Below are 27,516 nucleotides of genomic sequence, written 5' to 3'. Positions count from 1 at the left end.
AAAACTGATCTTGCGAAAACTGATCTTGCGAAAACTGATCTTGCGAAAACTGATCATGCGCAAACTGATCATGTGAAAACTGATCATGCGAAAACTGATCATGCGAAAACTGATCATGCGAAAACTGATCATATGAAAACTGATCATACGAAAACTGATCATACGAAAACTGATCATGCGAAAACTGATCATGCGAAAACTGATCTTGCGAAAACTGATCTTGAGAAAACTGATCATGCGAAAACTGATCATGTGCAAACTGATCATGCGCAAACTGATCATGAGAAAACTGATCATACGAAAACTGATCATGAGAAAACTGATCTTGCGCAAACTGATCATATGAAAACTGATCATGCAAAAACTTATAATGCGAATACTGATCATGCAAAAACTGATCATGTGAAAACTGATCATGCAAAAACTGACCATGTGAAAACTGATCATGCGAAAACTGATCATGTGAAAACTGATCATACAAAAACTGACCATGTGAAAACTGATCATGTGAAAACTGATCATGCGAAAACTTATAATGCGAATACTGATCATGCAAAAACTGATCATGTGAAAACTGATCATGCAAAAACTGATCATGTGAAAACTGATCATGCGAAAACTGATCATGTGAAAACTGATCATACAAAAACTGACCATGTGAAAACTGATCATGCGAAAACTTATAATGCGAATACTGATCATGCAAAAACTGATCATGTGAAAACTGATCATGCAAAAACTGACCATGTGAAAACTGATCATGCGAAAACTTATAATGCGAAGACTGATCATGCAAAAACTGAGCATGTGAAAACTGATCATGCGAAAATGTATAATGCGAAGACTGATCATGTAAAAACTGATCATGTGAAAACTGATCATGCGAAAACTGATCATGCGACAACTGATCATGCGACAACTGATCATGCGACAACTGATCATATGAAAACTGATCATACAAAAACTGATCATACAAAAACTGATCATGCGAAAACTGATCATGCGAAAACTGATCATGCGAAAACTGATCATGCGACAACTGATCATGCGACAACTGATCATATGAAAACTGATCATACAAAAACTGATCATACAAAAACTGATCATGCAAAAACTGATCATGCGCAAACTGATCTTGCGAAAACCGATATTGTGAAAACCGATCATGCGCAAACTGATCCTGTGAAAACTAATAATGCAAAAACTGATCATGCAAAAACTGATCATGCGAAAACTGATCATCCGAAAACGTACTGTATAAATGAGATTGTATAACTATAAAATAGTTACGAATTGCAACGAGATGCTGTTTGCTTCAATACAGAGACCGTTTCCATCTCGATCGCGATTTGCCAGAGAAGGAAGCGGCCAGACAAGAGCTTTACCCTGGCATCTATCCACAACACCTTTGGGTCTTTGAACTGACTAGCATCACTTTTATTTTGTGAATGAAAGCGTGATTGGTGTTGCTGGATGATAGTTTTTCAATGTTCTTCTCCAGAATATTGCTCATCTCTGGCTGTCAGCTGAATGTAGTGTGCAAGGGAGGCTCGGCACAGCTGAGGATACTGGCAGCTGTTTCCTCCAATGGCAAGCGTCTGTGGCATCCCTCAACGTTTCTTTGGAGACGACGAGGGAGGGAGCGCATTCGCGTGTGGGCTGCTGAGAGCTTCATGCCGCGTTAGTTAGGTAACTACAATACAGCGAGGGAACGAAACAACAGGACATCAGGCAAAAAGAGAGGGAAGCGAGGACGTGCGGTTGTCCGAAATAGATTAGTGATAAATTAAAGAGAGGATGAGCTCACACATGCCCAGGAAAGCGTGCGTTTCTGGTTGACGTGGGTGGCAACGTGTGTTTGAATGCGTGCCTGTGAGGGAAAGTGAGAAAGACACAGCATGCGTGTCAGGGAGAGAGGGAGAGACCAGTTGCGGTGGAAGAGAGAGATCGAGGTATTTGACAGCCTCTGATTTCAACTCATGTTTACAGCTATTCCATAAGAGCACTTGGATGGGAAACATCTCAGTCTGAAGCGGTAAGTAGTCGCATTTCTTACTTAACCGTTGCTCATTTCAGACCGTACCGGCTTGATGATGCTCGTCGCTAAGCATGCTGGTCTTATTTGACAGTATTTTTAGTTACGTTCAGGCCCTCAAGTTAAATGAGGGGTTATGACCTCAGAGTGGACTAACATCAGGATGTGATGTTAGCAGACAGTTGCCGTAGTAAGATGACAAACATTGCTGTTTGTTGGAATATTGTTTGTGTTTAAGAATTAATTTTGAGTGTAGACTAAAACTGGATAAATAAGCTATGCAGCTGCGATTTAACTTGAACATTTTGTATTTTTTCTTATATTGAAAGATACTGATCTGTCTAGCATAGGAAAGTCGCATTCATCAAACTGTTCGTTTGGACGATTGATTGATTTCGTGTAAACCACTGGACATTTTGAGTAAAGCAAAAGTGCTCCAATAAGTCCCCTTGCGGTATTTTAAATTTAGTGGTGGCCAACCTGTTGGTGGAGGAGAGAGTGAAGGTGAACGTGAGCGTCAGTATCTGCACACGCAAAAAAGTTAAAGGGGGGACTTGGGCCGACTACCAAAACACACTTTTAGCCAATCAGCAGTAAGGGGCGTGTCTGGGTCCAGATTCTATTGGGGTAGGTGCATGTTTGTTTAGGTGATTTCAAATGTCAACATTGGCTTTCAGAGATCATGCACCCCGCCTTTAATAGGGAACTTATATACTCCAAGGGTCAAGTGATGATTGGCTAGATCAAAATATAATGAATGACGATGCATTTAGAAATAGCTGATAACAAAATTTGAGTCACGTACACTGTTAAAAGTAAACAATACTTAGGCCTTTAGTCTTTAGCGATTGATGATTGGCTCTTTGTATGGAAGGCGGGACTTCCTTTACTAGAGCATTATTCCTTATTATACCAAATTGAGTATAGCACTTTATTACCCTTCACAGTAACAGCACTGCAGTTTCATGTGAATATCTACAGTATAGTCTTAGGCTATATAGATGGCATTTACTGTATATATTGTTTAAAGGGGACATGTGACTTTTTCCATGTTTAAATGCTATAATTGTGTCCCAAGTGCTCATATCAAGCTAGAAAATGTGAAAAAGATCAACCCAGTAAATTAGTTTTGGTAACCATTCTCTGCAAGCATGTGAAAAAATAGGTCATTGAAATTTGGCCCCCCTTGTGATGTCAGAAGGGGATCTTATTATAATAATACCGCCCCTTAATCTGCACCATCCAACCACGTCACGGTCATTTAGTGCAGAGATCAGCTCATTTGCATGTAAAAGGACACACCCAAAATGGCAAATTTTTGCGCACACCTACAAAGTATCAATTTTAACATTTATGAATAATAAATTATTTTTATGATATTTTGAGCTTAAACTTTACATGTGTGCTCTGAGGAGACCAAAGATTTATTTGACATCTTAAAAAAGTCTTATAAAATGTCGCTTTTAAACATTATTATGAACAACAGTATCATTCCTAATATTAATATTTGTACAAAAGCATTCCCAAAAAAAAACCATACACTGCATTTAACCTTCAAAAGTATTGTAAAGTTTTTGTTTATAATCTATAACTATATTCAATATCATTTATTGTTCCAAAAATATTATTTTCAAGATGCTATTTATCACTATGATCTGTCATTTGTTGTTTTAATATCATTGTTACTAATTTTGTACTCAACATTGGACAGGATTTAGACACCATTCATTTCAACTCAACCAGGTTACATAAAGTTAACTAGTGGCATAATTTGTGGCATAGGTGGCCTTCATTGACCCAAACAAAGAAATACACATGTTGTGATGGACTATTCGAATACCTACCCTTAGCAAAGGTCATACCAGGCCACGAGTTGTGTACTAACCGGTTAATACATGCTGTCACGCACCTCACATATGCTCCTTTAAAACTATTTCAGAACCGGACCCGGATGTTTTACTAAAGACGTGACATTGCATGCCTGGTCGCCTCGTTGCCGATATCACATGTCCAATTAAGATATGCTTAACCTTTAAAACAACATTTTCCTCCAGTATCAGAACCACCCATCTCACATCAAGGAGCATTCGACTTCCAGAATGCACTTCTTCAGGCTATTGTCCTTTCTAAACAGCTCCAGGACTGACTGATTGGTTATAATCTCACTGCGTGCTGGAGACCATCCTATAGTATTAGTTTATAAAAAAGTGGAAAATGTGTACTGTTAAAAAATGATTCAGCCTCCGAGTTAATGTAGCACATCAGTCTCAGACGTGTGCCGGCTTTCCCGCGAGTGCTGCTGTAATTGAAGCTTTCCGTCAAGATAAACAGACTTTTTTCATACTAAACTTGGGTTTCAAGGGAGTTGCTGTAGCTTTTAGATGGCAGGTCTTGTTATATTGCATTAATATTGCAGCGTCACCTGCAGGGTCTGAAAAAGGGGACGTTTGCAGTCTTCTGTTCTGTGTTGTGTGCAGAAACATGCATATTGTATATGGGTGATTCTCACGAAAACTTGGTTTTAAAAATGTCAAGCATGAAAATTTAAAAATTGCTTAAATTGACTTTTTTTCCCACCAGACATTGAAAAACAAAGTCTGGAGTAAATGGGAACATTAATTTAAAAACTTTTACTTATCATTTAACACTTTTTGTAACATAATTAAAAAAAAAATAGTCCTAAAAAATCTCATTACCGCAACAGTCAGAAAACATCAACACTGACATATTTTCAAAATGACATGACAAACCTGAAAGAACATAATTTGGAGATTCTGCACATGCATTTAAAATCAAAGTATTATGCTTCTATTAATTAAATTAACATTTAATAAGCATCTGTTGCGGTAATGATAATCAAAATGTCGTGTAAGCATTCTGACAAGACAATATTTCAAATTAACTGTAAAAAAATGATCTTACCTGGTAGCCATCTTGAAGTAACTGGTCCATGTGCTTGGTCACTCAAAATCAAACTTTATTAAAATTCTGTATGTGTGCTTAAACTGTTCTCAAAAAGTGTTGCGGAGGATGAGAACATCAGGCATGGACACATCATTTTCCTAATTTTTCTTCATTATTATTATACATGAATATTCAGTAAATATTTTTTCTGTCATCTAAAGTAGTCTAGCAAAACATCCATTTATTTTTTTCTTAATATTTTTGTGTTAATTCGATTAAAATTACAACATAACGCATGTTCAAACACAGCCGGACACATTGCGGTAATGAGAATTTCAGCAGAAAATGAGATACAATTTACAATTATAAATTCTTATGTTGAAATCACACATTGTGCAAGGTAGAACACAGTATTGTGTTAATTCTGATGCTTTTTAATGTTACTATATCACACATTTTAAAGCTAAAATCATTAGTGCCGTGGTGTTTCAATGGTTTCGTGAGAATCACACATATGGTGCAGTAGTATAGTATGCTTATTAAAGGGACATTTCACAAGACTTTTTTAAGATGTCAAATAAATCTTTGGTTTCCCACGTATGTGAAGTTTAGCTCAAAATATCATAAAGATCATTTATTAATATTGCAACTATGTAGCTATAAGCAAAAATTTGCCGTTTTGGATGTGTCCTTTAAAATGCAAATGAGCTGATTTCTGCACTAAATGGCAGTGCTGTGATTGGATAGAGCAGATTAAGGGGCGGTATTATCCCCTTCTGACATCACAAGGGGAGCCAAAGTTCAATGACCAATTTTTTCACATGGTTTACCAAAACTAAGTTACTAGGTTGATCTTTTTCACATTTGGTAGTTTGATAGAAGAACTGGGGACCCAATTATAGCACACTTAGACTTTCATGATATGTCCCCTTTAAGGTATCGTCCTATTCGTTTATTTTGCTATATGTTTATTTCAGTACTTTGTTATACCACCAGTTATTTCTCGTCTTTGTTAAAGTAATGTTAAACTCATGCTGGATTAAGATTCATGACTTAACCTGATCTGCCCACATCAAATACTTGCGTAATGTATAATGTACACACACACACAAACCTATTGTTACCAAAAGGACTTTTGCAAACTCGCTCCTGCTGCCACATCCCAAACATGACTCTGTTTTCTGCTTTACCATCTGTTAGCTTTCTCATAAACATCCAGTCCGGCTAGCGCAGGTGAGCGTTAGCATTAGCTGGCGATGAGCAGCGGTGACTGTGCAGTACGTGGGTGGAAAGGTGTGAGTCATCTCTGAAACTCAAATGGAGGACAAAAGAAACTCAAGATATTAAATTCCTTCATTACAGTTTTTCCTGCATCGTGTTCGTGTAGCTAGAGTCTTAGCAGTCCAGAGATCGTGGGATCGAGTCTCAATGGACACTCAGGAAGCTTGAATGTACTGTAAGTGCAAAATGAATGTAAATGTCCATGTTTAGCTTGTTTTGTTTTTAGCTGTACAGTCAACATAAATGAGCACATTTTGCTACCGTACAGTATTATAAACAGAATAAGTAGACTATGGACACAGCTGATTGGATAGTAAAAGGTGGTCACTGTATAACAGGTAACTGAAGGATTTGATGCTTGAAAAGTTGCTTTTTCTTCTGAATATGAATTGTGCACACACACATCAGGATGATATATTTAGAAAGTAATAAGGGTCTGTTTTAATTTTAGTTTATGTCAGTTTTGGGATCATCATGCTAATAATAATTTTGGTCTTACAAGAGCAAACAGATATAATGATTTCTTTACCTCATTTACCATAGTAAGCTTCAATAAATGCTTTAATGCTATTTGAGGTTCTTTGCTCATCGAAGGCTGATGTGTATGAAAGTGTATGAGAGCCATTTATCTGTACTGTAACTACATTTATATACAGAATTGTCATATAGAGATTCCATTGAGAAATGGATAGAGATACAGAGGCAGATGCAATTATTCCTATTGGTTAAATAAGTATTATAACATTAGAAATTATTGGCTGAAAAAAAGAGTTATTTTACCTGTCCTGTTATATTTTTGCTTCGGCCGTGAGATACACCTTCGTAGAGGTAGACCGATTAATCGGTTTTGCAGATAAATCGGCACATATAGTTAATTGGTGGAACAATCAGCTATTGGCAAAAAAAATTCACTTTGAGTGTTATGATTGTTTTTTTATCCAGTATCCGTTTTAAAAAACATTGGTCGATTAATTGGTTATCAGCAAGCACGAAGCAACTTGGTTATCGGTATCTGTAAAATCCACTATCGGTTGACCTCTACACCTTTGCACCTAAAGAGTGCATATTATTACCTCAAATGTACAAATTGGTACCAAAAGTATACATATCTGTACCTGAATTGTAGGGTAGGATACCGTATCTATCCTATCCACTAACAAAAGATTGAATTAGCTGACAGCTGTGGCGAAATATGATGAGGACACCTGTAGCTCAATTCAGTGTTTGTATTTAAAGCCTGTGAGTCACTCAGTTGTGGAAAGTGTGATAAATACATGTTCCTTACACGGCTCGGCTCAACATGTGCTCCAGCTCTTCCCACACACACTCTCTCATGTTATCCTCAGCTGGATTCTCTAACAAATGTTCCCTTGCATCTGACCCTCCGTCTATAAAAATCTTCTTCGAGGCAGCCTGCATGTTGCTGTCATCCCTTACAAAGTGCAGTTGTATATATACAGTTTTTAACAAATTTATTACACCACCTGTCTATTCATATGAAAAATCATACAGAAGATGAAGTGATTTAATGTGAACCCCTTTCTTTTCAAAGTGTTCTCAATGGTTCACTTTTTTGAGCAGGAGTGATTGATGTCAAATTGAATTTGTGCAATTTTGGGCACATTCACCTTCTCTCAGAAGTCAGAAATAAATCAAGCATAACGTTTGACCATTAAAACATATTTTTCTATGAAGGACTGCAATTGAGCATCTGAATAAACTAAATAATACTTTACAATTTTTTTCTGTCTGTCCTGTATAAGTGTAAATTGGAAAATTCATGGATACAACAATTATAGTTTAGCATTAAAAAAAAATATCCTTGTTGCACCTAATTTTTTTCATTTCAACTTTCTTGACAATATATAAATTATAAATGAACATAAATAATATTAAATAATTGAGTTTAATTTAACTCTTTCCCCACCATTGACGAGAAAACGCTTTCCTGCCAATGACGAGTTTTTCCGGCAATCCGCAATACTCTTATCCAACTTATAAAAACCGGAAGTATTCCCTTAGAGAAAACAGATCAAACTCTGTGTATGTTTTAATGATTGCTCTGAATCTGATCTCTATCAAAAGTCTTTCACTTTATTTCAGCTTTTTGCTTAAAAATTTGGTATTTTTGAAGAAATCTACCCATATTTGAGAGGTGATAAAAGAGAACAAATGAAGATAGGATGAAACAGGATGATGAAGGTCTGTTCTTTCATTTGATATGTTTATATATTTAAAGAAGAACACTTTCTTGAAGCATTAAACTTTTGTAAAAATCATAAAAAATGCTGGCGCTGGCAACTTTTAATTAAAAACGCTGGCGGGGAAAGAGTTAAATAAAGTTGGAATAACTTAAGCTAATTCAACTTTTTTGAATTAAATTGAATTAGGTGGTGGTCTAATAATTTGTTAACTCTTTCCCCGCCATTAACGAGTTATCTCGTCAATTAAGAGAAAACATTTGCATAAACAAACGTGTTCCTGACGAGGTTTTATGTTAATCTGTAATACCGTCATTATCCACTAGATGGCGCACTTACCCAATTTATAAAAAAAACTGAAGCAAAAAAAATAATTTACTAATTTTAAACTCTGTGTATGTTTTAATAATCATTCTGAATCTGATCTCTAACAAAATTCCTTCACAAAAATGCAATTATTTCAGCTTTTTGCTTTTTTAAAAGAAAATTTCCCATATTTAAGAGTTCATAAGCAGAGAAAAAATATAGATAGGATGAAACTTTTTTTTCTCATTTTGTTCGTTTGTTTATTTGAAAGCAGAGGGTCTGTTCTTTCGTTTGATATATTTGTATGTTTATATATTTTTAGAAGAACGTTTTCCTGGAAGGCATTTTGTGAAACTTGTGAAAATCACAAAAAATGCTGGTGGGGAACTTTTCGGTAAGTGGTTGCAATCAATTTATTTAAGCTACATTTAAACAAAAAAGATTAGTAAAGTAAAATAAAATATAAAACTTTTGTTTAAATGTAGCTTAAATAAATTTATTGCAACCAGTTACCTTAAAAAAATTGATTAAATTCAATGAATATTTTTTTCAGTGTGGCGGGGAATGAGTTAAGCACTTGCTAAATGATTAGTGTAAATTATTTTATTAAATTTTGAATAAGATATGTGATGAAAAATTTGATAAACAGTTTTTGTACATTTTATTTGCCAAGTATTATCTTGGCCTTCATCCACCCTGTTTTTTTTTGTGTTATGGGTTTGTTATTGGTACCATTTAATCATCCATATAGGTTGATCATTATCTACGTTCATATGGACTTCTTTAGCCTCCATCAGAATTCAATCTTTCTGATCTCTAAATTCTACATGAACACTAAATAATGTGATCAGATTGATGTTTCACGCTGTTTCAACATATGAATGCACTCAAATATCTCTTTGAAGTTGATGTCAGAACCTAATTTGTTTTAGCAATCAGACAACAATCATAAGGATTCTCCAATGGATCTTCTTGGATACAGTATATATATTATTTAAACACATCAATGTCAATAGTTAAAGTGCTTGTTAATCGACTCTATAAGTGATAGAAAATCCTGACGTATTGTTCGCTGGATGCGATTCATCTGTCATTTGCTGTAGAGGAGGTGATGTACCGCCCGTAGGGTTGTGGGGGAGGCTTTCCATCAGAGCTTTTATTTCTGTTACGGCCTAGACAGCGAGACAGGTCTCCCGACAGCCAATTTAAAACAATAATAATTAGATTATACTGCAGAGGCTGGCCAATCGGTTTTTGATTGGGGTAAACGGATTGCAACGGAGAAATATCGCAACAGATCGAGCCAGAGGGAATGTGACTCTATACTGTGTACTGAAATAAACTTTCTATTGCCAAAAACATCAACCAGACAAATACATATTTACTGCATTTTCAGATCACTTTAATCTCATTGATCAGAATGAGTCTGATAAAGTGTTAGCGTGTGCTGAAATGTCTCCATGATATATACATACATAGATACAAGTGCTTGAATCTATTTTATGCAAAAAGTTTTCAATATTATTCCCTGTGTAGTGTAGGATAATATCATAAAAATTCTAGACTTTTAAAGCACACGTGCTAAACTATTCGCTTTAAATGTTTATATCTTCTGTATGCGAATGTTGATTCGTACCAAAATGCTTTTTTGCATAGTTGTGTTTGACACATGAAAACGTCTCGGGTTACGTATGTAACTGTTGTTCCCTGAGAAGGGAACGAGACACTGCGTCTCCCTTGCCATACTACCTGTGTCCCTGTAAAGCCGTCTTTGGCAATATTTCAGATAGTGATATACTTCCTGACTCCCCCGTCACCATGTCTTTGTCGTTAAGCCTCACCATTGGTTGAATTTGATATGCACTTTTCCTTGGAGGCGTCCCCAAAGTGTCACCGCAGTGATGCAGCGCGAGTTCCCTCGAAAGGGAACTGTTACAATGTATCTTAAAAGGTAACACGATGTAACCTTGCTCCCCCATTTAGTCCTTAAATTTGAGGGTATTGGACCTGGAAAGTCCTTGAAAGGTCCTTGAATTTGAAGTTAACTAAGGTGTGGGATGCTCTGTCTTTCGTTGATAATTTCAAACCATCTTCCTTCCTTTCTTCAAAAACCTTATTGCAATTACAAACAAATTATAATATCACAATGTTTTATTTTTTTTATGATGTTCTGTGTTTATTTTTACTGGGGCAAGTTGTCACATGTGAAAGTATCAAATGACGCGTTATTGTGTTTTCTATTTTGTGCAAAATAATAATTTTTAACATTCATTTCTTACAAAGTTGTATTTACTCTTTAAGCCAAAAAATAAGAAAATTGTGCTAACGTCAGATTAAAGCGATCTTGTGAACACGAAGTTGACTATAAAAGTCGTTGTCACACAAAGTGACTATTTGAATTTTGAGATCGTGTTGGAGTTATGAACAATGTGACAACTTACCCCACTCTCCCTTATAGCAAAATAGTTAAGGGTTATTGAAATAGTTGCAAAAAGTTTTTTTTTATTAAATTATAACAAGAACACCAGAACAGAACAGAACGCAGGTGCCTCTAATATTAAAATTTCTATAATATTAATGTCTATAATATTTTATTGCAAAAAAAAACTATCATGGCCCTTACAATCCAAATGAGAACAAGAGGTTCTGCATAATGACAAAAACATTATAGACAAAGATTTGAGATCTGTTAGTAATTGCAATGTTTTTTTTTTATAAAGCAACGCCCCTCCGTTTTCTTCTGCGTTTGATAAATCCTGTCCCGGAATAACCGGATAGCAAGTGTGGACCAAATGAACACTTCGGGATCTTGCCAAAAGTACTAGGTCATCCGGGTACTTTTTGCCTACTGTTTTTCGAATACTAGAAATTCAGACATACTACTCACCTCGCCTGCTTTTTGCCTACCATATAGTATGGAAGTAAGCGGTTTTGGACAGGGTCACAGTTGATGCTTGTCTAAGACCGAGTTTATTCTCAGCTGATATGTTTTCTGGGGTAATGGAAGCTGATGTGTTGGTCTCCAGCTGGTCACAAACATTGTTCTCTAAGAAAGTCACCACTGTGACAGTGAGGAAATGAGTCATGTTGTATTATTGGTAACTGTAAGATTGAGTGGTAATTATTGATGCCACCATGAGTGGATGCCACATCCATTATTCTCCAGAGTACAAACTTGGAGTCCAAGTGCGCGCAGTACAAAGATGAATGTCGTTTTTGTGCATTGTAACTTTGGAGTTTCCAGACCCCCAGTTGATTTCATCATTAACACACCATGGAAAGAAATATTGGCGGATACATCATGCTGCATGCATCGCACTTGTGTAAGGGTGTCTTGGGATGCATTCTTGCCTGAGTTGCCCTGATTTTTTTGTTTTAAAACTGCGTCAAACTCAAATCCTGAACCGTGATGGAGGGCACCGGAGACGGCACGCATGGCCGGTATGGCGTGTCAGTGACAAACGCACAGATCCGTCTGTCGTATGTTTCCCTGAGGCTCGACATTGAGAAAAATAAAGGCCTGGTGGTTTGATGATCCACTTTTTTAAAAACAAGTTGTCTTGCATACAGTCATTTCGACATTCTGAAAAAACACAAGGCCTTGCTAAGAAATGTAATAGCTGTTAAGAAGAAGAAGAAGAAGAAGTTTTATTTATATAGCACCTTTCCATGGCTCAAGGCCGCTTCACATAGTATTATACAGTACATTAACACTTCCACCTACACAATACAACACTTAAGACCATATACACAATACAAACACATTAGAACAGATTTAACAGCATTATCCATAGTAAGTATTGTAGAGATACGTTTTAAGTTGGGTCTTGAAGGTAATATCTTAAAGTGAATGCGTGACGCCACATGTAGCCAGTGAAAACATGCAGTAGTGGTGTAATGTGAGCAAAACGCCTGGTGGGGAACTCTTGCTGCAGAGTTTTGAACATACTGTAACCTTGCAATGAGCTTTTTTAGGCAGTGCATTGCAATAGTCCAGATGAGATGTGATCAGTGCATGGGTTAAAATTTCAGCGTCACCTAAAGTGAGAGAAGATCGAAGACGGGCAATATTACGGAGATGGAAAAATTAGTTTTTAACCACAGAAGAAATATGAGAGGCAAAAGATAGAGTGGAATCAAATAAGACACCAAGATTACGGACGGATGAAGAAGACTTTACATGAACCCCATCAATTTCAAAGGACAGGTCCATCCTTTTGACTGAGGTAGTAGAGCCAATCACCAATATTTCAGTTTTGTTGTTATTTATTTTAAGAAAATTCAAGGACATCCAGTGCTTTATGTCCCTGATACATGCTGTGAGTGAATCAGGCGGGGATAGTCTATCAGCGCTGGTGGTAAGATAGATTTGGATGTCATCAGCATAGCAATGAAACTGGAGTCCATGCATGTGTATGATGTCACCAAGTGGAGAGATATAAATGATAAACAAAAGTGGACCTAGAACTGAACCTTGAGGAACACCATGTGAGACTGGAGCAATGGCAGATTTATGCCCTTGTATAGTGATAAAGTATTTTCTGTCACTGAAAATGAGCCTATATAGTACCTTGGAAAACTGAATACGATAGTAGTTTTTGGAGAGTCTACCATATGAATAATCGAAAAAGGGTATAATAGGTACTCTTTAACTTTTCCCCCACCATTGACTCGACTATTGCAACTGCACAACATTCATTCAATTATCAAGTTGACTTTTGAGACTTTGGGCTTCACATCTGTGATTGGTGGTTTGGTTTTAATCAGTGACGCTTTATTGTCGTGAAATAAAGGTAACATGGTAAAAAGACACAACGCAGAGGTTTAAATCATGTAGAAAATACATAAATTGTATTGTGTATCTCATCAATGTCATCAAAATCTCATCTTTATTGTATGTCTAGTCTATATGCTTGTTGTATCTCATAGTAGGTTTGTTTCTGCAATATGAAAATGAGAGTTATGTGATTCCCATTATAAATGAAGGCAATAACCAACTTACAACGTCAACAGCATTTGCTTAGGGCCCCCAAAATGGCAGCTTTGAAGTATGACAGAAGCACCAGTTGTTTTGTCGCCTTAGGTTTTGGGCAATATGATGTTGCTGAGGGACCAATACATTTCAAGTTATTTTCATTTAACTCAACTTATCGTGCATTGTGTTAGTAGCACAAAAGGTCATTGGTTTGATTCCAAGGGAAGATGCATACTGACAAAATGTTTAGGTTGTAACATACTGCGCTGTATGCCATATAAATGTAAATGTTATATCAAGATATTATATACTGAACCGCTGTCATCTGTGGACGAGTGAAATAAACATTTGCCTGTTCTCTTTGTGTTCTTCTTCACAGAAGCATAAAGTCGACCTCTTCTACAAGCTCCGTCACGTGATGAATGAGTTGATTGATCTAAGGAGACAACTGCTTTCGGGTCACCTGACCCAAGATCAGGTCCGAGAAGTCAAGCGACACATCACCGTACGACTGGACTGGGGCAATGAGTGAGTCACGGTCATCTTTTATATCTAAGATGATGCCTTAAGCAAACCCAAATTTTATGGAACCAACAAGGTATAAAAATGGTTATCAACTTCGTCATAGCATCATTCCAAGGTACTTCATAACTGGTTGCTAGGGTGGTTGCTAAGCTGCTATTTGCCATCCCGATCCAAAAGGACCCATAACAATGCTGCATGCCAAAAGATACAAGATCACCTCCAGAGAAAATTAATATCCCATATAAACTATAATATAAGGGTATAATATAAGACAAAATTATCTGATTTCAAAGCGAATTGTACAAAAACGTGTGATTATTAATAAAGACCAATGATTATACCCCACCACTAACCACGCCCCTAAATCCAACGTCGCAGGAGCGAAAGCAAATCGTACAAAACGTACATATCCACCTCGTAAAATACGCATGCGATTATGTTGGCTGATGTGTTTGCTGGCTGACTTAATGGTGTTCAAGTGTCAGAGCCAAAGCAGCTGGCATTGAGATGAATGGAGGTGCTTAGGAGAGCATACTTCACTTATTACAGATTCCACCTTCTTGATTCCACCCATGCCGTGCTGCTCTACTGCTATAGACAAAATATGTCAGGCGATCTTCACAAGCCATTGAACACTTGACCGTTTACTTAAATGCGGTTAACGTCCAGCTCTAGCGCACTTCACTCAATTGAGGAGTGTTTAAATAGGCACTCTAGGGACGTGGAGATCTGCCAGCGTTTAAAAAGGTGCTAGAGGCCGAGGGAGTACAGAGCCAGCTGAGCTGAAACCCTAGAGATGGATGGCCGCAGACTCCTCCACCTCTTAGATAGACTTGGCCCGGCTCGGTGAAGAAATTAGAAGAACAAGAACATACAGTCATTCACTGGCCGGTTATTGTGAATTATAGTGAGAGATATTAAACGCAGACGGTAAAGACAGCATAACTCGTTGAGAAAGGTTTGTCCTGTTTAGAGTTAATAGACTATTTTTGTAATAAAAAAAAGGATACCACCCCCATTTTTTACCTACACAGTTTAAACCACATTATAATTCAATTTTTTAAAGCTTCTTGACTTCGTGTCAATATTTACACTTGTTTCATCATTATTTCAACTTTTTAGAGGTTTATTTTCAGCAAACAGGTAATGCTTGCATATGAACTTTCAATAGCTTATATATATATAAGTATATAATTAGAATAAATAATTGAAATAATATTTTTCCTAATGTAAAAACACTTGTTTAAAATACTATTGTACACAGTCCTAAGGGGGCACGGAGAAAAAATGTAATAAAGTTTAGTTTCATGTGCTCACACGAAACCTTCATGTGCCCAATTTTTTTTAAAGTTTAGTTTCGCATGCGCAGATGAAACTTTCGCGCGCACGCGCGCACATGAAACAAAACGTTAAAAAAAATTTGCCACATGAAGGTTTCGCGTGAGCACATGAAACTAAACTTTAGATTTTTTTTACTCCAATTTCAACTTAGGGGCTCGGTAATATTGTTTTATAATCAACTTTTGTTTTTTTGCAATTGCAGTAAAATGTAAGCTAAAAATATGTATTTTTTTATGTTTTAATGTTTAAATTTCATGGCAGTTTTAGTTATTGGATCTAATGAGCAAAGTTATTGAGCAAATAAACAATTTAAACAATCAGTGTTAACTCATTCCCCGCCAGCCATTTTTTTAAGTTGCCCGCAAAGTTTCACAAAATGCCTTTCGGGAAAATTGTCTTCTAAAAATATATAAACATACAAATATATTAAATGAAAGAACAGACCCTCTGCTTTCAAACAAACAAACAAAAGTTTCATCCTATCTATATTTTGTCTCTGCTTATAAATTCTTAAATATGAGTATTTTTCTTTAAAAATAAAATTTTTTAGCAAAAAGCTGAAATAATTGCATTTTTGTGAAGGAATTTTGTTAAAGATCAGATTCAGAACGATTATCAAAACATACACGGAGTTTAAAATTTGTAAATAACATTTTGGCTTCAGTTTTCTCATAAATTGGGTAAGCCAGTTAACATAAAAATTCATCAGGTACACATTTTTTTCCTCTTAATTTACGAGATAACTCGTCAACGGCAGGGAAAGAGTTAATAAACAGCTCGCGATTCACAATGGGAGGCTTAAAGGAACTTTAAGGAGTTTTTGGAACTTTAGCTTATTCACTGTATCCCCCACAGTTAGATAATTCCATACATGTCTGACGCATCCACCGCTAGCCTAGCTTAGCACAAAGACTGGAAGTAAATGGCTCCAGCTAGCATACTGCTCTCAATAAGTGTCAGACATCTTTTAACCGTATGCATGCTGGGAACTATATTATCGGAAGGCAAAGCACTGCTTCTTGGGCTAAGTGATTAGCGCAACACTTTAGTTGAATCACTCCGCCCCAGTAGCAGTGCTTCCCCTTCTCAGAATATAGTTCCCAGTATATATACGGCCAAAAGATGGCTGTGTCTCATATGACCTTGTTATTTGTACACGCTGTGACTATACAAAACACATAAATAGGAAAATGTTGGTGTTGTTTTGTCACTTATTGAGAGCAGTATGCTAGCTGGAGCCATTTACTTCCAGTCTGTGTGCTAAGCTAGGCTAGCGGTGGGTGCGACAAACAGAGTTACAGCACGCACGGAGATGAAAAAGGTATTTATGGACTTATCTAACTTTGGGTGATACGGTGAATAAGCTAAAGTTTAGAATTATAAGTTGAGTCGGATTTTGTAGTGTCAGTTGTTTAACAATACACATAAGTATATCAAGAAACCTGCAATTTTATGTTTTAAACAAAGATGGTGATAGAGAGGCAAAAATTAAGGATCGAAGCTTTAAGTTTATTGCACAAGATAACATTGATAAGCTATTCAATGGACTATTAAAAAGAGATTTAATACTAAAATCCAATAACACTTCTGCAGAAGTAGAAGATTCTTACTGTAAAAATGACTACAAGAGTGTAAAAGCAACTTACCGAACTTGACCTCCAAAATAATAGTCATTGGGTTCACCTCTTATAGAAATGATTGAGCAGCAAGTAATCCGAAGCAACAAACCCTTTAAGGTAAGATGCTTCATGTGCGCTTTCAAGGTCACATAAAGATTCACTTCTGTGATGAGGCACTTTGTGGTCCTGAGCTTTCAGGAATAGATCACTGCCAGGTCTTCAGATCAGCAAACCGGAGATAATTGAGTAAATGGGATGAGATGGATTTGAGACAGCATCACTTACAGACAAAGTGCTTACCTCCATAAATACATAAAGGATGAGTTGAAAAGCATCTCCAGTGTTTTTCAAACAATCTAATAATGTCTTTCATTATACCTCAGTGTATATGGGATATCAATTTTCTCTTGAGGTGATCTTCAATCTTTTGGCATGCAGTGTTATGGGTTTCCTTCGGCTTGGGATGGCAAATAGCATCTTGCCGTAGCAACCGTCCACATCTCAAAACTAAGGCAAAACATCTAGTTTATCTAGATCAGGGGTCTACAACCTTTTTGTGAGCAAGGGCTACCACAATGGAAAAAACAGTCTGGAGGCTACTTTTTTGATATAGTCTATATCAAACCTTTTTTACTTGTTGATTTTAATTTTATTTTATTTGTTGATATCTTTTATCAATGTTTAAAATGTTAACATACAGCGGGGAAAATAAGTATTTGACACATCAGCATTTTTATCAATAAGGGGATTTCTAAGTGGGCTATTGGGGGGCAGGGTTTCTTTCACAATACTGACAGATTTCACGTGATCTCCTGGCTTTATATTCCATTTTGCACCTTGTTATTTTCATGTGTTCAATACTTATTCCCTGTGTCATTTCACTTTATTTATTATGACTCAACTTGTATACTTAAATGTTCTGATTTCTTTGTATGAATTTATTAAGGCCTGATGGCTACATCTGGTGGAAATTTTGTGTCAATAGCCCACTTAGAAATCCCCTTACTGATAAAAATGTCTTATTTTCCTCGCTGTACATAAAAGCAGCCAACCTAATATACAAAATATGCAATAAATAAATATTAAAATTAAGGCTATTATACAATATGCATTGGCGGGCAACTCACAGACCATGTTGGAGACCACTGATCTAGATCATGCAAAAGTGTTATTATTTGTACAGTATAACATTTTGTTGTCTTAGGAGTCGAAGAGAGTTATGCTATTGAGTCTTATTAAAGGTATAGTTCGGCTAAAAGTGAAAATAACTGCATGATTTACTCACCCTAAAGCCACCTAAGTTACATATCTCCATTCTTTTTCATACCAACACGTTCAGATATTATTGAAAATGTCTTCCAATCTTTATAATAAATGAATATGGGGTCCGCACCTTCAAGTCCAAAGTCCTGTGCATCCATCCTTCGCAAAAGTAATCCACAAGGCTCCAGGGGAATAAATAAAGGCCTTTTAAGGGTAATCGATGCGAATTTGTAAGAGAAATATACATATTTAAAACTTTACAAATGAAAATAACTAGCTTCCAAATATGGCGCCATTGTAGACTCCTTCGTATTCAGGAAAGAGTATCAACGTAGTGTACACACTTCTTGTAGTGACGTACAGTATGACGAATACAGAGCGTTGTTTTGCTCCCTGCCCTGTGCCTCCACCCTCCGCATATGAAAAGTGTGTACACCATGCTAATGTCATGTCGCTAATCGCTAATCACTGCAATCTTTTCCTGGACCCCATCCACGTGCCATATCATATGACTGAAAGTAAAGACAGATTTGTATTTTTGATTGAAGATTGTGAGAGCACATGAATTTTTACAAAATAATGAAGCTCACAGAAAAGTCATTTGTAAAAAAATTATAAAGCAATATTACCCACAAAATTACAGTTTTTAATTTTAATTTAATTTCGACTTTAACCCAACGGTTGGGCTTGACCATTTTTGACCCAACGCTGGGTAAAAAATAAACCAGCATTTTTTACGTGTACTAGTGTAACCATTTTATTTTATTTTATTTTATTTTACATATTTTATTTTTAATATGTAAATAAGTTTGTAAATGTGTACTCTTATATTTGTAAACAGCCACACAGGAATGCGACAAAGGTATTAAAATTATCATACCAGTATTTAGGTGCTGACCAACCTAAACTTATTTAAGCTGTGATTAAACATCAATGCAGTTTGTTTATGTCTATGTAAAATGAGAAGCGATGTTTACATTATGTTGAGAAACCCTAACCCTAACTTGTCGCTGCAAGCTTTAATGGTTGGGTTGGGAGGGTGACACCTTTTTCCATCTCTGTGATACGACAGCTGTGAATCTTAGCATCTCTCTCCTCCTTAACCATATGATCATGTCGACATTAACACCAAATGCATTTAGTAGATAGCGTTCGGAAACATAATTGCGTCACATTTTCTAAAAATACATCGCATTGGTGCGTTCGATTTTAACATGCCAGTGAATGGTAAAAAACCTGTATAACAGTTGCTATGACAGGTGTACGTGACGTTTTATTTACTAACACTCTGAGTATATGCGGACACGTTAAGTATTTTGAACTGGAGAAATCAATGTTATTTTCTCTCTCTCTTTGCTCAACAGACACTTAGGCTTGGATCTGGTGCCCAGGAAGGAGTTCGAAATGGTCGACGCAGACCAGATAAGCGTTTCAGACCTCTACAAAATGGTAAGTACTCCAATTTCATTCAGACGTGCTACAGCACACGTACCGATCTATGTGAGTGGGTTTGTCTGCACATGTCATTTTTTTAAAGCATCTGTTTATCACAACGTAACCCATTTTAGTTTCAAATCATGTGAATTGGCTTTTTAACAAATGTTTATCTGATGGTTGTAAACAAGTATGATGCTAAAATAAAACAATGCGTTTTGCATTTCTTACTGGAATATTCACGTTTGCTGAATTATATTTTGAAATATTTGAGTACTAATTATAGTGTAAAATAGTAATTTGTCTGCAATAAAAAAATACATTATTATTTTGTTCATCATGAAACGAATTTTAAGGAAAATTGTGATGGATTTGTAATTATTTTTGGCCATTCTAAAAAATAACAGACGTGTTTTTTCATATTTTCTTGTGTATGTGTTACTTTGACTACTGCAGGTTATGTAAAACTGTCTATTAATATAGATGAGTCATCTATGTAGACGAGAGCGGAAATTCATTTAATGTTTAATGGTTTTCTCTAATTATTTTTTGGAATATGTGCAGAATATCGGCTTAACTGACAGATGTTACCCACCTGTAACAATTATAAAGCAGAAATGTTTTTATTAACTCTACGTTAAAGTGGATTGTCCCATGATGGCTTATCAGTATGAATCATTTCCATATTCTGTTTCTCTGATATTGGTATGAGTTCAGCTTTATTGAACAGTTACATTTCTGCTTAGATGAAATACACTACTGAAAGTAATAGCTATTTTCCGCCTTAAAAAATATATATTGTTTATCACTTTTTTATTAAATCTCAACGTTTTACCGTACTTCATTCTCAGCATCTCAGCTTATTTCTTTATAAAGTGAATATAGCCATTTTAAACCAACAGGTTTTGCTCTCACATATGTTTCTAACAGGTGCTTTTCAATTGCATGTATATTTTTTAAACACTGTGTCTGGTTACGTGTGGGATCTCCAGCCTACTCTACAATATTGCATGGAAGGCTCTATATTTACTTCTTTGGAATGTTTTTTCGGGTAAAAGCCTTTGCAAATGGATTCCAATTATTCCATGAATATAAAAAAAGAAATGTGTGTTTGCTTATCGCAACATCTACAATTAGGAAAGCTTTATACTGCAGCATCTTGAAAAACTTACTTCACTTGACATCGAATAAAACTGACTGTTGGTGTTATTTTCATTCTGGAGCTTAGTGAATAAATAATAACTTTGTATTTTTGGTGTGAAATTTAGCTGAACAAGTACACTAGATTTTCATTTGTCAATATTTATGGATTTACTCTGAAATCACTTAACCATCCTTTTAACCGCTGTTGCCAAATAGATTCAATATAAATGGCAGTAAAATACAGCCATTTATTTAAAAAAAATGTTTTAATTATAGAAATACAAAAATATTTAATGATTTTTATTCACGAAAAACAATGAAAGTAATTTTTACATCTTTTTATTAAAGGTGCCAAAGAATGCATTGAAATTATATGTTAAATTGTTCTTTTTTCTTCACAAAATGTTTGAGTCGTGATGGAAACAAATGACTAAATATTTGATTCAAATTAAATAATTGTGTTTTTGAATCGCATCATGTGTTTTGAATTGAATTATTGTGTATTTTAAATAGAATTGGTGTGTATTTTAAGTCTAAGCTGTGTATTTTAAATCAAACAAGTGCATTTTGAATCAAATCTTTCTTTTTATCGAATCAGAGTGTATTTTGAACAGAATCATATTGTATTTTGAATCGAATCGTACTGTATTTTGAATCAAATCAGTGTGTATTTTGAATCAAATCAGTGTGTTTTTGAATCGCATCATTGTGTGTTTTGAATTGAATCATTGCGTATTTTGAATAGAATTGGTGTGTATTTTAAGTCTAAGCTGTATATTTTAAATCAAACAAGTGTATTTTGAATCGAATCATTGTTTTTTTTATCGAATCAGTGTGTATTTTGAATCAAATCATGGTGTATTTAGAATCAAATCAGTGTGTGATTTGAATCAAATCAGTGTGTGATTTGAATCAAATCATTGTTTTTTATCGAATCAGTGTGTATTTTGAATCAAATCGTTGTGTATTTTGAATCGAATCAGTGTGCGTTTTTAATCAGATCAGTGTGCGTTTTTTATCGGATCAGTGGGTATTTTGAATTGAATAATTATTTTTATCGAATCAGTGTGTATGTTGAATCGAATAATTTTTTAATTGAATCAGTGTGTATTTTGAATCGTATCAGTGTGTGTTTTTAATCAAATCAGTGTGTGTTTTGAATCAAATCAGTGTGTATTTTGAATCGAATCAGTGTGTGTTTTGAATCAAATATTTTTTTTATCGAATCAGTGTGTATATTGAATCAAATCATTGTGTATTTTGAAACGAATCAGTGTGCATTTTTAATCAAATCATTGTGTATTTTGAATCGAATCAGTGTGTATTTTGAATCAAAACATTTTGTATTTTGAATTGAATCAGTGTGCATTTTTAATCAAATGATTGTGTATTTTGAATCGAATCAGTGTGTGTTTTGAAAAGAATCATTGTTTTTTATTGAATCAGTGTGTATTTTGAATCAAATCATTGTGTATTTTGAATTGAATCAGTGTGTGTTTTGAATCAAATCAGTGTGCGTTTTTAACCAAATTATTGTGTATTTTGAATCGAATCAGTGTGTGTTTTGAATCAAATCATTGTTTTTTTATCGAATCAGTGTGTATTTAGAATCAAATCATTGTGTATTTTGAATCGAATCAGTGTGTGTTTTGAATCGAATCAGTGTGCGTTTTTATCGAATCAGTGTGTATTTTGAATCGAATCAGTGTGCGTTTTTAATCAAATGAGTGCTTTTTTAGTCAAATCTGTGTATTTTTAATGGAATCAGTGTTTTGAAACAGACTTTTAAAGATCTTCGATCTTAAATCAGAGATGCATTTAAAAGCTCTACATCTTAACATGACTCATGACATGGAGTGGGAACAAAACAGACCTACTGGTCTGTAACTAAAATTATTACATTTGGTTAATATTTCATTGGGGACCAAATAATTTCACAGCTCAGCTGTCATGTTAAAAGATGAAAGGGTTAATTGTCCTTAAAATGACAAATGCAGATCCAAAATTTTTTGGCAGTTTGGTTCTTGGTGTATAAGATGGGTCATTACTGGGACTGGTTAGTGTTGTCCTGCAGAAGCTTTGGCTCTTTATCTGGAGGACCTGCAGAACTGCTAGCATGTATTTTGCCTGTTGTATTTTTCAACTGTTGACATTAAAAGTTAGATTAAATTAGAGAGAAGTAAAGGAAAGCTAAAAAGTTAGCAAATTCAGATAAAGAATGAAAAAGCATGTAGTCTCATGGAGCTGAATCTGGTTTTTAGTTTTAAGTGCACTATCCAAATGTTGAGTTCAGAGAGATTTGTACAGCTCAGTATGTAGGAGGTGGAGGAGCTTTACACAAATACCAAAAAAGAAAGGAGAAGCTTCTGAAAGAAGAAAGATTTGAGAAGACTTCTGCTTGCCCTCAGGCACTGGAGATCATTGAAGCTTCAGAGACGCAAGACCTTTAGTTTTCTCAGAAGTTGCTGCTGAATTGTCTTCAGGGAACCAAAAGATAGATTCAATTAAACCCCTAACTGGTTTTGCAGTTAGATGTGCCCCGTTCATGCACACACACTTTTCTATATCTGTTTTCAGTTCAAACTCATGATCAATTTCATTATTTTATTTTCATTGTCTTGTGATAACAGTTGAATATAATCTTGAGAGTTTTAAGAAAGGTTGATGTAGGCGGTATACACTTAAAATATCTTTTATTTTTGGCATTTTAAAGGAATTGTGCACAATAGGGGCTGAATAGTTGCTGATTGTGGAGAATAAACTAAATGTAACTCGAGATAACTCGTCAATGGCAGGGAAAGAGTTAATTGTGTTTTTGTGTTTTCTGCTCTCCACGTCTTTCATTAGTTTCATTTAACAATCGTGTGAAAGTTGCATCAATTGCGCTGAAAAAACACTGTGTTTATTAACAATGTTATGCCCAAAACATGCCCATTACTCATTACAACAATAGGAGCAACCCTTTTAGACTGTGCACCAGGCGCATAGGTCATTTTTACCATTGTTAAACTATCGAAAGTGAATTCGGACACGCCCTAGACTGGGTGCCGTGCGCTTTAGACCATGCGCTTAGATCTAACTCATTCACCGCCATTGACGAGTTATCTCGTCATTTATGAGTTCATATTTAACTAATAAATATGCCTTTTTGGACGAATTTCAAAGTGAAAGTGTAATACCGCTTTTATCCACCAGATGGCGCCAAATCGAATTTATCAAAAATGGAAGTTAAAAAGAGTTAATGATTTTTTTTTAACTGCCTTTATGTTTGATAGTCATTCTGAGTCTGATCTCTAACATAAATTCCTTTACAAAAAAAACACAATTTTTTAAGCTTTTTGCTCAAAATGTTGTATTTTTGAAGAGAAATATCGATATTTCAGTGGTTAAATTAAGTAGAAAAAGTAAATATATAATGAAACGTTTTTTCCCCATTTTGTTTGTTTGTTTGTTTATTGTTTGTTTGAAAGCAAAGGGTGTGTTCTTTAATTTGATATAATTTGTATGTTTATATATTTATAGAAAATGATTTTTCCTGCAAGGAATTTTGTGAAAATTTTGTTAAAATCACAAAAATGCAGGTGGGCAACTTTTCTCAAAAAGGCTGGCGGTGAATGAGTTAAAAAATAGGGCCCATTATGTGTCATGTTGTGTTGAGTTTGGGTTAAAATAAATAAAAGTCACAACACAAGTTGTGTAATGTTTATGTTTTCTCATTACGAGAATAGGAGCAACCCTTTTAGACTGTGCACCAGGTGCATAGGTCATTTTTTACCATTGTTAAACTATCGAAAGTGAATTCAGACACGCCCTAGACTGTGCGCCGTGCGCTTTAGACCATGCGCTTAGATCTTTAATATAGGGCTCATTATGTGTCATGTTGTGTTTGTGTTAAAATAAATAAAAGTGACAACACAAGTTGTGTTAAAAATAACACAAAATGTGTTGTTCCAATAATAAAACAGAGATGTGTCTGTTTTGGGACAACGCATTTAGTGTTTTGTCCCAAAACTAACACTGACAACATTTCAAGGCGACATACAGTACTGTAGCAGCTGCATAGTTTTGATTTATTTTTACTTCACCTTGGGTACATATATCATGTATGTATGCTGTTTTGATGTAACATGCCATTTTTTAGTAGGTGCAGGAAACCATAAGAATGGATTATTAGTCGAGCATCTTTTGTGCTTCACACAAGGAGCTTTCTGTACTGTATGAGCTATGAAAAGCTCTCCACGTTTTACGCAGATGCCTATGTAGGCAGAGTGCTATCCACTTAGTTAAGTCTGACATCAAGCGTGACAAATATACCATTTTTAAGTCCAAATGCAACAGAGAAGTTATTTCAGTACCTGTGAATGGATTGACATTCACTGCAAGGATTGACAATTGAATATTTTTTGGACTTATTGAGATGCAACAGCGGGATGGATCCAGAAATCATAAAGACATAAGAAACTTTATTTTACATTATTTTATCTACCAACGCATTTCCACAATGCATTTTTATTCAGAACACGTGAACCAGCTGAAACAGACAAGGAGATCAAGCGAGTACACAACGGCTACCATAGTTGCAACACGCATTTGGAAAAGCGAGGCGCTAGAGAGCACTAGTCGTTTGAATGCAAAATACAATTTCACCACTAGATGGGGCTAAATCCTACTTATTGTCCCTTTAAGAAATTAATCACTATTTCTATTGCTCATACTTAAGATCAAAAGGTTTGAGCAAAGCCCTAGCATATCACCTGCATAAAAGAACAACATCATTATTGATGGGTGTTGTTACTTTTTATTCTTTCCCAGCCATTGACGAGTTATCTTGTCAATTAAGAGAAAACGAGTTTTTATGTTAATCTGAAATAATTTGATTATCCACTAGATGGATAAAATACCCAATTTATAAAAAACTGAAGAAAAAAAGTATTTACTAATTTTAAGCTCTGTGTATGTTTTGATAGTCGCTCTGAATCTGATCTCTAACAAAATTCCTTTAATAAAAATGCAATTGTTTAAGCTTTTTGCTAAAAAAAATATTTTTTTATGAACAATACCCATATTTAACACTTTCCCCGCCATTGATGAGTTATCTCGGCAATTAAGAGAAAACATTTGCATAAAAAAGTGTTTCTGATTAATTTTTATGTTAATCTGTAATACCGCAATTATCCACTAAATGGCCCAATAACCTAATTTATTAAAAAACTGAAGTAAAAAGTTATTTACGAATTTTAAACAAAAATGCAATTATTTCAGCTTTTTGCTAAAAACTATTTTTAAAGAAAAATACCCATATTTAAGAGTTTATAAACAGAGAAAAAATATATAGATAGGATGAAACGTTATTTTCCTGTTTTGTTTGTTTGTTTGTTTGTTTATTGTTTGTTTGAAAGCAAAGGGTCTGTTATTTCTTTTGATATATTTGTATGTTTATTTATTTTTAGAAGAAAACTTTCCTGGAATGCATTTTGTGAAACTTTTGTAAAAAACACATAAAAATGCTGGCGGGCAACTTAAAAAAAATGAGTTAAGCAATTAGTATTTTCGATATTTGCATATTGAAAGATAAAATAATAAACAAGGGTTAAAAATTCCATAAACTTGAATATCCTATGACCATGAGACAGTAAGCAACCACTGCTATAATATAGACATTAATTTTGCTCATTGTAAACACTATAATTTATACTATCTAACAACAGTATTTGAATAGAACACTGTAAAAACCTTCTTGTACTTACTAAACAAGTCATTTAAACTTTTTTTACTAGAGAGAAGTTAGGATAAAAAAACAATTAGTAATGTTGCATGGGCTTAAGTTATTACAACTTTATTTTTATAATTTATAGCAACTTCTAACTGAAAAAAAAAGTTAAAATGATTTATCAATTCAACTTGCAGCAAGGTTTATTTTTACAGTGAAAAGACCAGCAAGTTCTGATTGGTTGCTGTATATTTACATTAGTCTGTTTTGCATAACCCCCTACCGTTGTTGCATTCATAAATTGTGTCTGCATTGAACAGCGAGTAATTTATTCTAGTCGCAGTGAAAAACATTGGAAGCTTACAGACGTAGACTCATAAGTCAGGCTCCAGGGCACGATGTGTGTGTTTCAGCATGTGATTATGAGCATGTGTTTTTGACTTTGTTTGGTGCTGACAGTGTCTGGATAATCTAGATTTCATATTATCTCCCGAGATAAGGCTTCTTCTGTACATCTGTACAGTGTCGTGTAAAAAATGTTCAACCCCTTCAGCAAATCTTCTATTTACTGAATTACAGATGCTGCACTGAAAATTTGGTGTGACTTTTATTTTCAAAGGCCTGGAACTAAAAATGAATAAACATAATATGACGTTATTTTATGTGAGCATTCTTGAAAACAAGTTTCAGGCTTAAGGCATGCTCTTTAAAACAAACAAGTGAAATCTGTATACATCTGCGAGACTGAAATATAACATTTATGTCTCTCTCAAGCTTTT

At 35.0% G+C, this 27,516-nt stretch overlaps 1 protein-coding gene across 3 annotated transcripts in view; it reads left to right on the top strand.

Moving 5' to 3' along the window:
- Positions 1-27,516, top strand: part of LOC141363104 (dedicator of cytokinesis protein 3-like) — a 200,840-nt gene that overhangs the window by 114,583 nt on the left and 58,741 nt on the right. For all 3 annotated transcript variants that reach the window (XM_073865640.1, XM_073865642.1, XM_073865641.1), the window contains exons 6-7: positions 14,082-14,230; positions 19,815-19,899. In XM_073865640.1, coding sequence (XP_073721741.1) covers positions 14,082-14,230; positions 19,815-19,899 — 234 coding nt within the window. The remainder of the gene's footprint in view (positions 1-14,081; positions 14,231-19,814; positions 19,900-27,516) is intronic.

This window comes from Misgurnus anguillicaudatus, unplaced genomic scaffold (assembly GCF_027580225.2).
Source record: "Misgurnus anguillicaudatus unplaced genomic scaffold, ASM2758022v2 HiC_scaffold_32, whole genome shotgun sequence".
Taxonomy (NCBI): domain Eukaryota; kingdom Metazoa; phylum Chordata; class Actinopteri; order Cypriniformes; family Cobitidae; genus Misgurnus; species Misgurnus anguillicaudatus.
Note: the sequence above shows the minus strand (reverse complement) of the source record. Positions and strands in the feature narration are given on the sequence as shown.